Source organism: Schistocerca piceifrons, chromosome X (genome assembly GCF_021461385.2).
Source record: "Schistocerca piceifrons isolate TAMUIC-IGC-003096 chromosome X, iqSchPice1.1, whole genome shotgun sequence".
NCBI lineage: Eukaryota > Metazoa > Arthropoda > Insecta > Orthoptera > Acrididae > Schistocerca > Schistocerca piceifrons.
This window is the reverse complement of record NC_060149.1, coordinates 798,943,504-798,958,415: the sequence shown is the minus strand read 5'-3', so window position 1 is coordinate 798,958,415 and position 14,912 is coordinate 798,943,504. Positions and strand designations below refer to the sequence as shown.

At 41.8% G+C, this 14,912-nt stretch overlaps 1 protein-coding gene across 1 annotated transcript in view; it reads left to right on the top strand.

Annotated features, from left to right (window-relative positions):
* LOC124722710 (Down syndrome cell adhesion molecule-like protein Dscam2) overlaps positions 1-14,912 on the top strand; it is a 382,068-nt gene that overhangs the window by 304,317 nt on the left and 62,839 nt on the right. The window contains exon 17 of the mRNA XM_047247846.1: positions 5,157-5,423. Within this exon, the coding sequence (XP_047103802.1) occupies positions 5,157-5,423 (267 nt within the window). The remainder of the gene's footprint in view (positions 1-5,156; positions 5,424-14,912) is intronic.

Below are 14,912 nucleotides of genomic sequence, written 5' to 3'. Positions count from 1 at the left end.
TCTGTGGCTCAGTGATCATTTCTACGGTGAGTTGCTATCTATCATCACTGCAGTCCAATTCTGTGGGTATCTCTAACAGATCGGGCCTGTCAATCTGAAGCCCATAGTTTTCCACTAATATGCGGGCCCTGCCCATTGGATCTAGTCTCACTGATCTGCCCACAGGCAGGGCCTGTTTGTGTGTGGTGTAATGCAGTGAATTTTTGTGGTTTATCCATGGACTCAGGACTGTTGTGCTCCTCGGCGGGCTAGAGGCTACGGGTGATGGATTTCAGGAATAGAGACTGTCTCACCACAAGTACATTCTACAGTGTGGCATTTTATACACATTTTATTTATTGGATTTCAGGAATAGAGACTGTCTCACCACAAGTACATTCTACAGTGTGGCATTTTATACACATTTTATTTATTGTAGTACATTTTGGCACTTCAAAAGTAGTTTATATAGTAGAAAGCATGGACAACAAGAAGAAGAAAATTGTGGTAGTCACTGGCAGTTTGTACGCCATGTACTCATCTATTTCTTGAAAGAAAAATTACACAATGCCTGTAAAATAATAGACATAACACAGTGGGTAATAACTGACAGTAACAAACATAGTAGAGACAACATTTTATTGGTGGTCACCTATAGTGATGTTTTACACAACTCTTCACCACATTATACACCTCTTTCAAGAGGCTGACTTTTTCTGAGGTTATTTCTGAAATAAGTGGAGGTATTTTAAATCCGTCTTGCAAATCCAATGAAATGTGTTTTTCTCACCAAATGTCTTTCATTTTATTGAAATAAAATAACATCATTGGTCTTGATGAAACATATATACAATTTGGCTTGCTTTCTTTATCTAAAAATAGTTCATTAAATAAGATGTTGATGTTGGTACTTAAGATTTTTGCTCACATGTTTAGAAATACAGAAGTCCTTACATTTTTTGTCAACTTATGTCTTTACTTACCCTTGAGATCTCAAAATTTGTCGGGGAAAATTGGTAAAACTTGTGTGGAAATCAGAGAAATATCAGAGAATTACACTTGTGGAAACTTATGGCAACCCTATACCCAGAATGAGGACACATCTGAAAAGTTGATATGATGCCACTCCTGTATCCAGTATTGCTGTTGGATGCACCACTGTTGGCATTCTGTTCTCTGCTGCCTTGTCAAAGGAAGCTGCAATGGTGATTTTTGTTATGAGAGCACGTGCTGCTCCAGAACTCATAACGCCATATGTCAGTAACTTTCCTTGTTGCATAAAAGGCCATTCCCCAACTCTAAAGTATGTGACATGGTTGTACAATCCTACATGGCCAAGTGAACAATATATCTGTTCTTCTAGGTGCTGTTTGTGTGGAACCGTTGAGGTCCTGCATAGTGTTGAGTATGGTCTTCCTGAATCCACTAATTCCATATTCGCTCTACAATTGTGGTTCAAAACCATCTTCTTGCAAACAACTAACATTCAAACTTTCTTTACATCCAGAATGTAGATATCATTGCCTCTACCTAATATCTGGGATTGCACTGAAATGCTAATAATTTGCATAGCCAGGCATGTAATACACTTCATCACAGTTTAATATCTGTTGCGTACCACCTTGTGGTGTTGCAATTTAATTTCCAGCAATGTATTTTGCAGTGGATTTGACCAGATATGAGACCAATGCAATACATTATTTACAAGAATCTTTTGAGTTATAGGCACACACAAGCTAAATAATAACATGTGACAATTGCTAGTCTTTTCAGAATTACATGGTAAAATGAACTGCTGGTTCTCATCACTGTGACAGCACAAAGCGTAAGGTTCTGGAGTTTATGAAAATATTAATAATAATAATAATAAATCATCCCAAAACAATGGAAAACAGTTTTCTAGACAAAAAGTATTTCACTGCACCCAAATTGACAGGGGGAAGCTCATATGTGTCAAGGAACCCTGTCCCCAAGAAGTTCCCAACGATGTGGTGAAGTATAATGCAAATACATGATCACTTCAGGTAGCTGTGTTTGTAAGACAGTGAGTCATTGTAACTGATCGACAAGCTCATTTAAAAATACTGTACAATGATGAGGTAAATGTGATGTATGAATTTGTAGTTAGAACCTATGTGAGAAATTTTGAAAATTTTTTTTTTGTTAAATCAGCACAAAAAGATTATAAAACAAGATTAAGCACAATTCATTACCTCAGTAAAGAACATAAAAAGGGATATTTAAGTTCAAGGAGTTAGTTTTTGTGAGTAATGTTCTCAGTGCACGACTTGCAGATGATAATTGTTGGCAATTAAAATTTTGAATTCTTCATTTAAAAATACGTTGTCACAGGGGCATACTACTAATGTTTAAACACTGCACAAGTTTACAAATGGCTGATTTTGGGACAAACACTCACATCATAGAGAAATAATCATTCAGACGATTGAAAGCTAAATACGAAGGGTGAGAAAATGCACAGACTTACAAATCAGTATTAAAAATCAATATCTCTAATGACAGTCTGTCACAAGATTCTAGAACACTTGTTTAACTTAAACATAATTATGTTCCTTGAGAAATAATAGTATGAAGTAATGTTGAATTGAACAAACATGACAAATCATTAGTGGCAAAAGCAAATGGAAAAATATAAGTTGCAAGGAATTTAAAAATGTGGAGAGTATCTGCTAAGGAGATGTCATACAATACATTAGTATAACTCTTATTTGTAGCGATACAGCATTTTAGGTCTGTATCAGTAAGCCTGGCAGCAAACAGTGAAGGACTTTGGCTGTGTGCTGTTAAAGTTATAACAGGTTGCCCTGTAGCTCATAAACACATGTAATAATGGTTGTCAGGGGACTTAAATGAGATTCATCAGCAGAAAGGTTATTTTCTTCTCACAAAACCTTTTTGACTAAGTTTAGGGAACCACTATTTGAGATATATTGGAACATATCTTCCAATTTTATCATTTATTTCGTGCACACACCATAGGAATAAAGTAAGATAGATTAGGGTACATAGCTTATGGTAACAAACATATGCATAAATGGAGCAGAATAGGAAACAAATAATAGGCGCCTGGTATGAAGTATCTCCATTCCAGTATAATAAAGTGACTTGTAGAGTAGCTCTCAGCACTTCTTACCCTTTATCACCTGCACAATGCTTGTTAGTGTTGATGCCACCTCTCTCTGTGCTAATGTCTTCAATCCCCTTGCTCTTGCTGCTATTGAACCCTAAAGCTCTCAGTGGTTAGCTGATTCCATACCTGCCACCTACTTCCTGATAACCATGAGTAACTACACTTTCATTCATCATTACTTCTCCTTTGAAGACATAACTACAAAAACATCCATAGTACTACAATTAGGACTTGTATGGCATTTTTGTATGATGACATCTTTATGCTATCAATTCAAGATGAAGACAACATAATTACTCCTCCAGAATCACAAAACTTTCTGTCTCATGTTTTCACTTTATCTTCCTCACCTCAGTAAGCCACCTTCTTTAATATTTTCTTGACCACATGGCTCCATAAAAACTTAGGTTTACTTTAAACCAACTGTTTTTCAATAGTATCAGAAGTTCAAAAGCTGCTACACACTACACATCCCAGATTCCCTCTTGGTGATACATGGATGTTTCATCTGTAATGACCAGTATGCTGAAGGTGTGCCTAAGGCTTTCACAAACTGACTCACGTCCTCAAGTCCTTACCTTGTCCCCTAACAGAACTCCCATCTCTTATCCCCACATACACTCAATACTTCTCAGACATTTGTGTAGCAACCATGGGGGAGGAACACCCCTTTCTGCCACACAATTCCATCAGGTTTAGAACAATTGACCAACGTTTTATGGCCCTAAACTAAAATACATTCTTGACAGTTCTATTCCCACCATAATTTACATAACCCTCAGAATGCCTCAAGTATATGCTATTCGTTTACCAATCACCTCACTTGCTTCGTATGTTACACCTATACAGAAGACTCAGGTGGAAGATTTGTTCTATACATCTGCCCACTACCACCAATGCATTCCTCTTACTGACATTTCCTACACCAAAAAAAGTAGACAAAATGTAGAAGCAACCATGTCATCACCAACTTCGCAACAACAACTGCACAGTACTCTATGTGGGTATGGTTATCAACTAGTTATTCACACAGATAAACAAACATTGCCAAACTGTGGGCCATCTGGACTGCCCAGTTGTACATCACATCAATCAGGTTAATGTGGTTGGCTTTAATGGCTCCTCCATAACACACATCATCTAGATCTTCTTGCCTAACACAATGTCTTCGAAACTTCTTTAATTATGCAGCTGGAAATTGTGCCTCCAATATACCATTCCTTGTTTCTGTAGCAGCCCTGGTCTCAATCTTCGCCATTCTCTGTGATCCATCTACCTTTACTCTTGCTGTTGTTCCCTCTCCATTCCACCTTCTTGCCATCCACAACTTCACACTTTCCTGGTAGTTTTCTATTCCACTATAAACCACTCATATCTTTCTTTATGACTTTCTCTCTCTCTCTCAGGATTCTCCGACTCTCTCCTATAATACTTCCTTAGCATTGCCCAGATATCTATCCACCCTATTCAAGACAGTGATGCGACCCCCAGTTGATCCACAGCACTAAGAAAGTGAAACATAGAAAACGGGATAGAAGTAGACAGATAGATAGATAGACAGAGATTGAGAGAGAGAGAGAGAGAGAGAGAGAGAGTTCTTTATTTGACACGTAGAAATCTATCTCATGTATGTATTTATAACTCTTCACTAAGCAGAGGAGCACAGTCATTAGTGCACTAGACTTGCATTTGGGAGGAGGATGGTACAAATCCGCTTCCGGCCATCCTGGATTAGGTTTTCCATGATTTCCCAAAATTGCTTAAGGCAGATACCGGGATGGTTCCTTTGCAAATTTTTGAGTCAATTCTTTTCAAAGCTATTGTCAAAAATTCTTTTTCATCCATTATGTAATGTAATTTTGGGATTTTCTGAATTGATTTAAACACCTTAGCTACTAAGAAAATATTGCCTAAGAAATTATTGCTGTTTGCTGTGTATATTAAGTAATAACATCTGTACCCCAAATCTTAATTTTAAAGGTTTTTTTCCAGCAGCTGTTAGTAATTTTAAGGTTATTATTTTCAGTACCTGCTGCAATTGTGTCATTTGGCGACACTGTATCGGTTCGGAGGAGAGGCTCCGTTCAATTACCTTGCGTAGCAGTTGGAATACCATCACCTGAGCGATCTTGGACAGCTCATGAAAATCCTGTCATGGGAAATGCATTCTCCATACAGCATGATGGCACTTTGCATATAAGTGATGTGCAGAAGCATCATGAGGAGAATTACACTTGCACTGTATCAAATTCTGAGGGAGAAGATCATATTTCCTATTTCCTTCAGGTTTTAGGTAAATAATAAAAATTCAAAAGCTATAGCAGTTTTTAGGTACATTTTAACCTTATTTTGCTAACACAGAATATCAATACAGTTTTTCAATGAGGTCTTACTTAAAGTACAAAGTGAAGGTAAGTATCCTGAAAGAAAGAAATCACTGAAAAGAACTTGTTAAATGTTACAAATGTAACAATCAAAACTTAAATAAATATTTCAAATTATGACATATCGTATCTACAATTTATTGTTGTAGTATCCTCAGACATTTGTAATGAAACTAGTATCTATTAGATGATCATTTATATTTAAAATTTTGCTTGTGTACTTATTTGTCTGTAACTTTCTAATTTGTTTATATGATACAAGAAATATGGAAAGTAACTCAAGAACTGATCAACCTTCTTGTGTGTAAATTAACAGAACAGGAGTTTATACATAAATATGAGGATGAGGAAGACTAAAAAGCTGATTTAAATGGTGTTTGCAATAAAAGTTAATCTATAAAGTGTTCATTAAACCTGGACTAGATTGGATGCAGTTTAATAAATTGAACAATAAACTGTTATTAATTCTGGTACTGTCACATTCCATTATGTGTGCTGTCAGAAAATACTGAGTAAATTTTGTTGAAATAAAGCTATTAAATTAGTTTCTTTTTAGTAGTAAAACATATCACAGTTATTAATATCCTTAGCAGTGCCTAAGTACCAACACAGTTGTAAAGGGCTCTTATTTGATTATCTATGTCTACTCAAAATGCCTTTGAGTGGACCACCTTAGCTGTATCCTTTGCCTAGGGTTAGCCTACTTACCACATCCATAAATGAGGAACATCCTACCCAAAATCCTTTCCATTACCTTCAAAGTGGTATTCCACTATCCACTTAATTTACAAAATATCCTAGTCCATCCTTGAACCACACCCACTGCCACCCACTTGCCACATGGCGCATATACCTGTGAAAGGCCAAAGTGCAAGACCTGTCCAGTGCACTCACCCAACACATCCTACTGCAGTCCTGTCATAAGCATATTCTACATCTACATCTACATCGGTACTCCACAAGCCACCATATGGTGTTTGGTGGAGGGTATCCTGTAGCACAACTTGTCATTTTGCCTCCTGTTCCATTCACATATAGAGTGAGGGAAAAACAACTGTCTTTACGGTTCTGTATGAGCCCTATTTTCTCATATCTTATCTTCATGGTCCTTATGCATGATGTACACTCCTGGAAATGGAAAAAAGAACACATTGACACCGGTGTGTCAGACCCACCATACTTGCTCCGGACACTGCGAGAGGGCTGTACAAGCAATGATCACACGCACGGCACAGCGGACACACCAGGAACCGCGGTGTTGGCCGTCGAATGGCGCTAGCTGCGCAGCATTTGTGCACCGCCGCCGTCAGTGTCAGCCAGTTTGCCGTGGCATATGGAGCTCCATCGCAGTCTTTAACACTGGTAGCATGCCGCGACAGCGTGGACGTGAACCGTATGTGCAGTTGACGGACTTGGAGCGAGGGCGTATAGTGGGCATGCGGGAGGTCGGGTGGACGTACTGCCGAATTGCTCAACACGTGGGGCGTGAGGTCTCCACAGTACATCGATGTTGTCGCCAGTGGTCGGCGGAAGGTGCACGTGCCCGTCGACCTGGGACCGGACCGCAGCGACACACGGATGCACGCCAAGACCGTAGGATCCTACGCAGTGCCGTAGGGGACCGCACCGCCACTTCCCAGCAAATTAGGGACACTGTTGCTCCTGGGGTATCGGCGAGGACCATTCGCAACCGTCTCCATGAAGCTGGGCTACGGTCCCACACACCGTTAGGCCGTCTTCCGCCCACGCCCCAACATCGTGCAGCCCGCCTCCAGTGGTGTCGCGACAGGCGTGAATGGAGGGACGAATGGAGACGTGTCGTCTTCAGCGATGAGAGTCGCTTCTGCCTTGGTGCCAATGATGGTCGTATGCGTGTTTGGCGCCGTGCAGGTGAGCGCCACAATCAGGACTGCATACGACCGAGGCACACAGGGCTAACACCCGGCATCATGGTGTGGGGAGCGATCTCCTACACTGGCCGTACACCACTGGTGATCATCGAGGGGACACTGAATAGTGCACGGTACATCCAAACCGTCATCGAATCCATCGTTCTACCATTCCTAGACCGGCAAGGGAACTTGCTGTTCCAACAGGACAATGCACGTCCGCATGTATCCCGTGCCACCCAACGTGCTCTAGAAGGTGTAAGTCAACTACCCTGGCCAGCAAGATCTCCGGATCTGTCCCCCATTGAGCATGTTTGGGACTGGATGAAGTGTCGTCTCACGCGGTCTGCACGTCCAGCACGAACGCTGGTCCAACTGAGGCGCCAGGTGGAAATGGCATGGCAAGCCGTTCCACAGGACTACATCCAGCATCTCTACGATCGTCTCCATGGGAGAATAGCAGCCTGCATTGCTGCGAAAGGTGGATATACACTGTACTAGTGCCGACATTGTGCATGCTCTGTTGCCTGTGTCTATGTGCCTGTGGTTCTGTCAGTGTGATGGGTGATGTATCTGACCCCAGGAATGTGTCAATAAAGTTTCCCCTTCCTGGGACAATGAATTCACGGTGTTCTTATTTCAATTTCCAGGAGTGTATGTTGGTGGCAGTAGAATCATTCAGTAGTCCGCTTCAAATGCTGGTTCTCTAAATTTTCTCAATATTGTTTCTCAAAAAGAAAGTTGCCCTCATTCAGGGATTCCAATTTGAGTTCCTGAAGCATCTCTGTAATACTTACGTGTTGTTCTGACCTACCGGTCACAAATCTAGCAGCCCACCTCTGAATTGTTTTAATCTCTTCCTTCAATCTGCCCTGGTACAGATCCCAAACACTTTAGCAGTACTCAAGAATAGGTCACACCAGCGTCCTAATTACGATCTGCTTTACAGGTGAATCACTCTTTCCTAAAATTCTCCCAATAAACTGAAGTCAACCATTTGCCTCCTTACCACAGTTTTCGCATGATCGTTCCACCTATTTCACTTTGCAATATTAAGCTTAGATATTTAAATGACCTAATCATCCACATTAACTTACACTTTTCCGCATTTAGGGCTATCTGCCATTCATCACACCAGTTGGAACTTTTGTCTAACTTGTCTTGTATCTTATTACAGTCACTCAACTACAACACCTTACCATATACCATGGTGTCATGAGCAAACAACCACAGATTGCTGTCCAACCTGTCTGCCAAATAATTTATGTATATAGAGAACAACAGCGGTCCTATCACACTTCCCTGGGCCACTTCTGATGATACCCTTGTCTCTGATGAACACTCACCATTGAGGATAACATACTGAGTTCTACTGTATATGAAGTTTTTGAGCCACTGGCATATCTATGAACTTTTTCCATATGCTCGTAACTTCGTTAACAGCCTGCAATGGGTCACCATGTCAAATGTTTTCCAGAAATCTGGAAATATGGTATCTGCCTGTTGCCCTTCATCCATAGTTTCCAGTATGTCATGTGACAAAACGGAAAGCTGAGTTTCACACAAGCAGAGCTTTCTAAAACCATGCTGATTCTTGGACATAAGCTTCATAGCCTTAATATAGTTTATTATATTTGAACTGAGAATATGTTTAACGATTCTGCAGCAAACAGAAGTTAGGGATATAGGTCTAATTTTGCGGGTCCGTTCTTTTACCTTTCGTATATACTAGAGTCACCTGCACTTTTTTGCAGTTGCTTGTGACTTTGTGCTGGGTGAGAGATTCATGATAAATGCAAGCTAGGTAAGGGACCAATGCCGCAGAGTACTCTGTAAAATCGAACTGGGATTCCATCTGGGCCTGGTGATTTATTTGTTTTCAAATCTTTCAGCTGTTTCTGTATGCTAGGTATGCTTATTTCTTTGTCATCCATGCAGGAGTCTGTCTGGAGGTCAAATGATGGTATGTTTGCTCAGTTCTCCTGTGTGAACAATTTCTTGAATGTGTAATTTAAAACTTTGGCTTTCATTTTGCTATCTTCAACTGCCTCACCAGACCGGACAACAAGGGACTGGAGGAGCCTTAGACCTGCTTAGTGATTTTACATACAACCAGAACTTTCTCAGGTCTTCTTCCAGATCTTTTGCTAAGGTGTAACAGAGGTAATTGCTATATGCTTCATGCATAGATCTTTTCACAGATGCAGGAATCTCTACTAACCTTTGCTTATTGTCATTTGCACATCTCCTTTCGAACCTAGATTGCAACAGCCTCTGCTTCCTCAGCATCCACCGAATTTCATTTTTAAACCATGATGGGTCTTTTCCAGCCTTTATCCACTTACTAGGCACATAACTCTCCAGACCACAATTTACAGTCTGCTTAAACTTTGACCATAATTCCTCTACATCCACTTTACTGGAACCAAGTGATGCCAATTCACTGTCCAAGTGAAATGTTAATAACTGGTTATCTGCTCTATCTAACAGGAACACTCTCCTAGCCTTTTTGACTGATTTATTAACTTTTGTAATCATAGTTGCTATAATGCCTTCATGATCGTCAATCCCCATTTCTCCACTGGCATTGTTGACATCGTCTAGCCTATTTTTTAGCTATAAGGTCTAAGATATTTCCATTACATGTAGGCTGCTGAGGTAGCTGCTCAAGAGAATTTTCAGAAAATGTTCAAAAGTGTTTTGCATGACTGTCTGTCTGTATCCCCAACCCGCCACAATGAATTTTTGGACATCCCAGTCTATACTCAGCAGGCTAAAGTCACCTCCAATTAGTGTTGCGTGATATGGGTATTTAAGCGCTATTGACCATAGACTTTCTTTGAATGACTCTAGAACTGCCATAGCGGATTCACGTGGCCAGTGAAACCCTACACCTGTTATACATGGCCAGATGACTTCACTGTCACACTCAACTTCGACCTCAATAGAGACAATATTTTTGTCAGCTGCAATGAACTCTCCCCCCTCCTGTGGCCTCTAATCTGTCTTTCAAATAAATGTTCCATGACTCATTAAATATCTCATATTCTGTCATATCAGAGGCAATCCACCTTGAAAGCAGTAATATCATATACCATCTCTGCTGGTACTTCTGCACTACATTTTATGTTAAAATTGCATTGCACCAGGTTTCTCTTTTGCTGTCATGCCTCAGTACACTAGTGCACATCCCTCACAAAATATCAGACGAAGACAGCTGAGTTGCAGCACCTAGAGATAGTTTTCCAGAAGAATGATTACAATCAGCACCAGACCCAGCATCCTATAAAACCAAAGGAATCAAGCCCACGTTCCGTCTCAGTTACATGACTCACAGACATTTGAAAACATTTGCACTATTCCATGGCTTACACTAGATGCAGACAGCTGGGGTACACTCATTCCCTCATTCCATCCCGGAGGGAGGGGGTGGGGTGGGGGGGGGGGGGGTGGGGGGGGTGGTTCAGGATGGCGGCAGGAAGGGCATCTGGCCACCCTCTGCAACTAATACTGCAAAATCAATAGCAACACAGCCGGCCCCACGTGACACGGGACAAAGGCTGCAAGAAAGAAAGAAAAGAAATTATGTCACCCACTGTGCAAGACAAAAGCCTTGCTGAGGTCTCCCCTCAGGGGGCTCAGCATTTAGTTTCTCGGTACAGGCTTGACGACCCCGGGGTCTCTGAGCTGGGGACTGAGAAGCACCACCAGTCTTCAATACCATAAGCTCTGAGCGTGCTTAAACGACCACCGTAAGGCGTGACGGTGGAATGTTGTACGGTACAGAATCCGGTGATCTTGCTTAACTGCCTGGGTCGCAAGGATGGTATAAACTTCTATAAAACATCCCTCAATCCCAAGGTGTGCTGCGCGCCAAGGAGATGCATGGCTGTTGAGGTAGAACAGTTGCTAGTGGGCGACCTCTGGGGAACCTGCTGCCCTCCGGTTGTATTAGGCTTACCCAGGCAAGCGGGGCTCTGTATGGGTGGACATTCCTTTCCCTAGCTGCTCGTGGGACCACCATGAAAAGAAATATGAATAGTGCTCAAGCACAAGTCTCTAAGAATGGAAAGTTCAATGCTTTAAAGTATGACCCCCAATCGTTCCCTTCCCCGCCCACACCAGGGGAGGAACGGCGGTTTAAATTACCTGGTGAGATGTATTCTCCTCGATTTCTTGTTTGCAGCTGAACAGATGGGGACTCATTTCTGACCACAAAGCCTCAGTTTTTTTGCGGTAAATTTAGAGGACAAGTTCGGAGAAGTTGAGGGCATGTCTAAAATGAGGTCTGGAGCAGTCCTTATACAAACAGCATCCCCAGCACAGTCACCGGCATTGCTTGCTTGTGACAAGTTTGGTGAAGTTGCAGTCTCCATTACGCCTCATAAGAGCCTCAATATGGTTCAGGGACTTATTTTTCATCGTGACCTGTTGCTGTAGTCTGACAATGAGCTCTGTGCAAATCTGGAATGCCGCGGTGTCCACTTTGTACGATGTGTCTTCAGGGGACCTAAAGATAGTAGGGTCGCCACTGGTGCCTTCATCTTGGCTTTCGAGGGTGACACCTGCCCGAGAAGGTCAAGGTGATGATATATCAATGTGATTTAAGCCTTACGTCACTCCTCCCATGCGCTGCTTTAAGTGCTGGAGGTTTGGGCATATGTCATCGAGATGTGACACCAACCCTACCTGTCGGGATTGTGGACGTGCCTCCCACCCCAACGTCCCGTGTTTGCCGCCCCCTGTTTGTGTCAACTGCGGATGGAAACATTCACCTTGCTCATCAGACTGCGTGGTTTATCAAAAAGAATGGAAGATTATGGAGTATAAGACCTTGGACAGGCTCACTTACACAGAGGCTAAACACAAGTACGATCAACTTTACCCTGTGCACATTTCATCGACGTATGCTGCAGCAACTTCGATGTCACCATCCCTGGTGATGAGCCCCCAAGCTCAGCCACTTTTTGTGGGCCCTCCAGCCCAGCTGTCTATTCCTGGCCCCCTGGTAGTTGGGGGAACACCCTCTTCCGTTGCTCCCCTGTTTTCAACATCGGGAGTAACAACCCCTCCTTCTTTGGGGACTTCAGTCCCCACCTCTGCGCTGGAGAAGTGCCTGCCTCCTCCAGCTCCCCTCGCGCGGAAGGGATCGCTTGGTGTCCTCCCTTCCATGGTTACTGCCCCTCCAAATGTTAGCCAGTGGCTGAAAAAGCCACCACCTGAGGGCCATAGGGCTTTCAGGTCTTCCTCGGTCCATGAGGCTGGGTCGGAAAAGCCCACCCAGCCTGATAAACCGAAGGACAAATGGGACCCTACCAAAAAGAAGCAAAAGCAAAAGGAGAAGGACATAGAGACAGAAAAGGAGTTCACCACTGCACCTGAAGATGATGTGGAGCATCTAGCATCCACTCAGGAGCTAGATGTTGCTTGACCTGCAGCTCCTATGGAAGTTGATCAGGCTACTTCGCGATCGGTGGTGGCAAGCGCTTCTAAGGCATGACCTATCCATGACAGCAGGGATTTGACAGTATGTGCCCCCATTTTCACACTCAATGTTCTCACTAATTAGCTCCACCAACTGTATTTTCCAAACCCTACTGCAGGGCATACGATGTTTAGTGAATCACCATCTCCCAATGGTTCCAACGAGCACCGGTGCAATGTGCATGAGATCAGCAATCATCAGCACCATTTCTGGCTCCATAAACAGCAGTGCCAAGGTGAAGCCAGTCATGGAACTGGAACAGCCCATCCTTGCACACATTTGTGCTTTCAGTTGAAAAGGCTATCTTGTTCAAGTCACCAGTCATACATCCTGTGTCAATCCAAGTTATCAGATGAATTTGCAATTGCGAATAATGACCACCATCACCTGTAGAATGGAATGACAATAATGAAAATTTGTCCCAGTCTGGCAGAAATTTTCATTGTATCATTCCATTCTATAGCTGATGGCAGTCATTATTCCCAATTGCAAATTCATCTGATGAGTTTCGTAATGGCTGTGGTCACTGCAGTGCATCATCATCAGAATAACACAGGCACTGCAATATCGTATTTATCTGCCGATACCAGGCCTGCGACTTTTCAAGCACAATGTCTGATCTGTACGGGAATACACATACTGCATGTGTGAGTACAGATTGTAGATGTTTGGTTGACGACATATGGAAGTTTGGGTCTGGCCGTGAGTTGTGCACGGATAGCCAAATGGTAAGGCAACTGTTTGCGATAAGCAGGAAATCCGGGTTCGTGTCCCAGTCCGACCCAAGTTTTTGTTGTCGTCATTCTGTTCTACAGCTGATGGTAGTCATTATTCGCAATTGCCAATTCATCTGATGAGTTTTGTAATCGCTGCGGTCGCTGCAGTGCATTGTCATCAGAATAACACAGGTACTGCAACGTCGTAGCACTCCAAGTTATTCCCTGCCACACCCACTATAACTATCTGTTCATCTTCAGCTAAACTATTACTTTAGACCTTAATTCCTTTAACATCTGACTGAGCACCAATGTTCTGATTTTGTTAGGTTTTTTTTACTTTCTTGCTATGTTCAGCATTGTGTGTGTGATACTGCTAGTTATGCACCCAATTTTCAGTTACATGTTCTTAATTGAGCTTTCCATTGCAATAATAGAGGTTGTTTTTCCAACCGCAGTAAATATTTGCTATGTTTAACTTGGTGCAATTTTATGTTTGTTACTTTACCACAATTCAAGGGGTTAGGTACTGTATATATTTTACATATTTCAGTTTTAGGTTCTATTTTTATAATCTCCTCCAAATATGGTACATTTTGTATCATATTACTACTGTTATGCATTTTTATGCCAGCTTGTTTACATGATCATTTAGCATTTTCGTATAGCCCAATACTATATACTTTTATTGTTATTGGTTGTTGTTCATGATTTATAGAGATACTCATTTTGTTCTTCAGTTAAAGCAAGACAGCAACATTAACAAATCAAATGTTCTATGATTAAACTAAAGATTATTCATTCATATTTGAGATGTTGGCAATGTGTGTCTTTGAAGTCATTAAATTTGACTATAAATGTCAATGTTTGTACACATTTTTTTATTGGCTGTAGTGGTTTCAACTCTTTAGCCATTTTCAGTAGCCCAAAATGCTTCTTGGCTAATGGCTGCGTCAAAACATAGCAAGAGTGAGCAATCTTCAAGATTCCTATCAGAGGGCTCCAACATCTAGTAGGAGCCTTCAGAATGTGGTCAATCTTACTGCATTTTGATGCAGCCGTCAGCTAAGAGGCATTATGGGCTACTAAAAATGATTAAATTGTTGAAACATGTTCACACAGTAAACAGCGTTTGTGTTTGCATTGACTGATAATGCTTATAGTTAAAGTTTATTCAGTCTCCTTTTTCTCCTCAGAGTATAGCATTTTTTAAGGCCACATCACTGTCAAGATGCTTAATATATACTGTATGTAATAGTAGCCTATTACATCTTATTTCTTGTAATCAGATGCACCATTCCCATTATT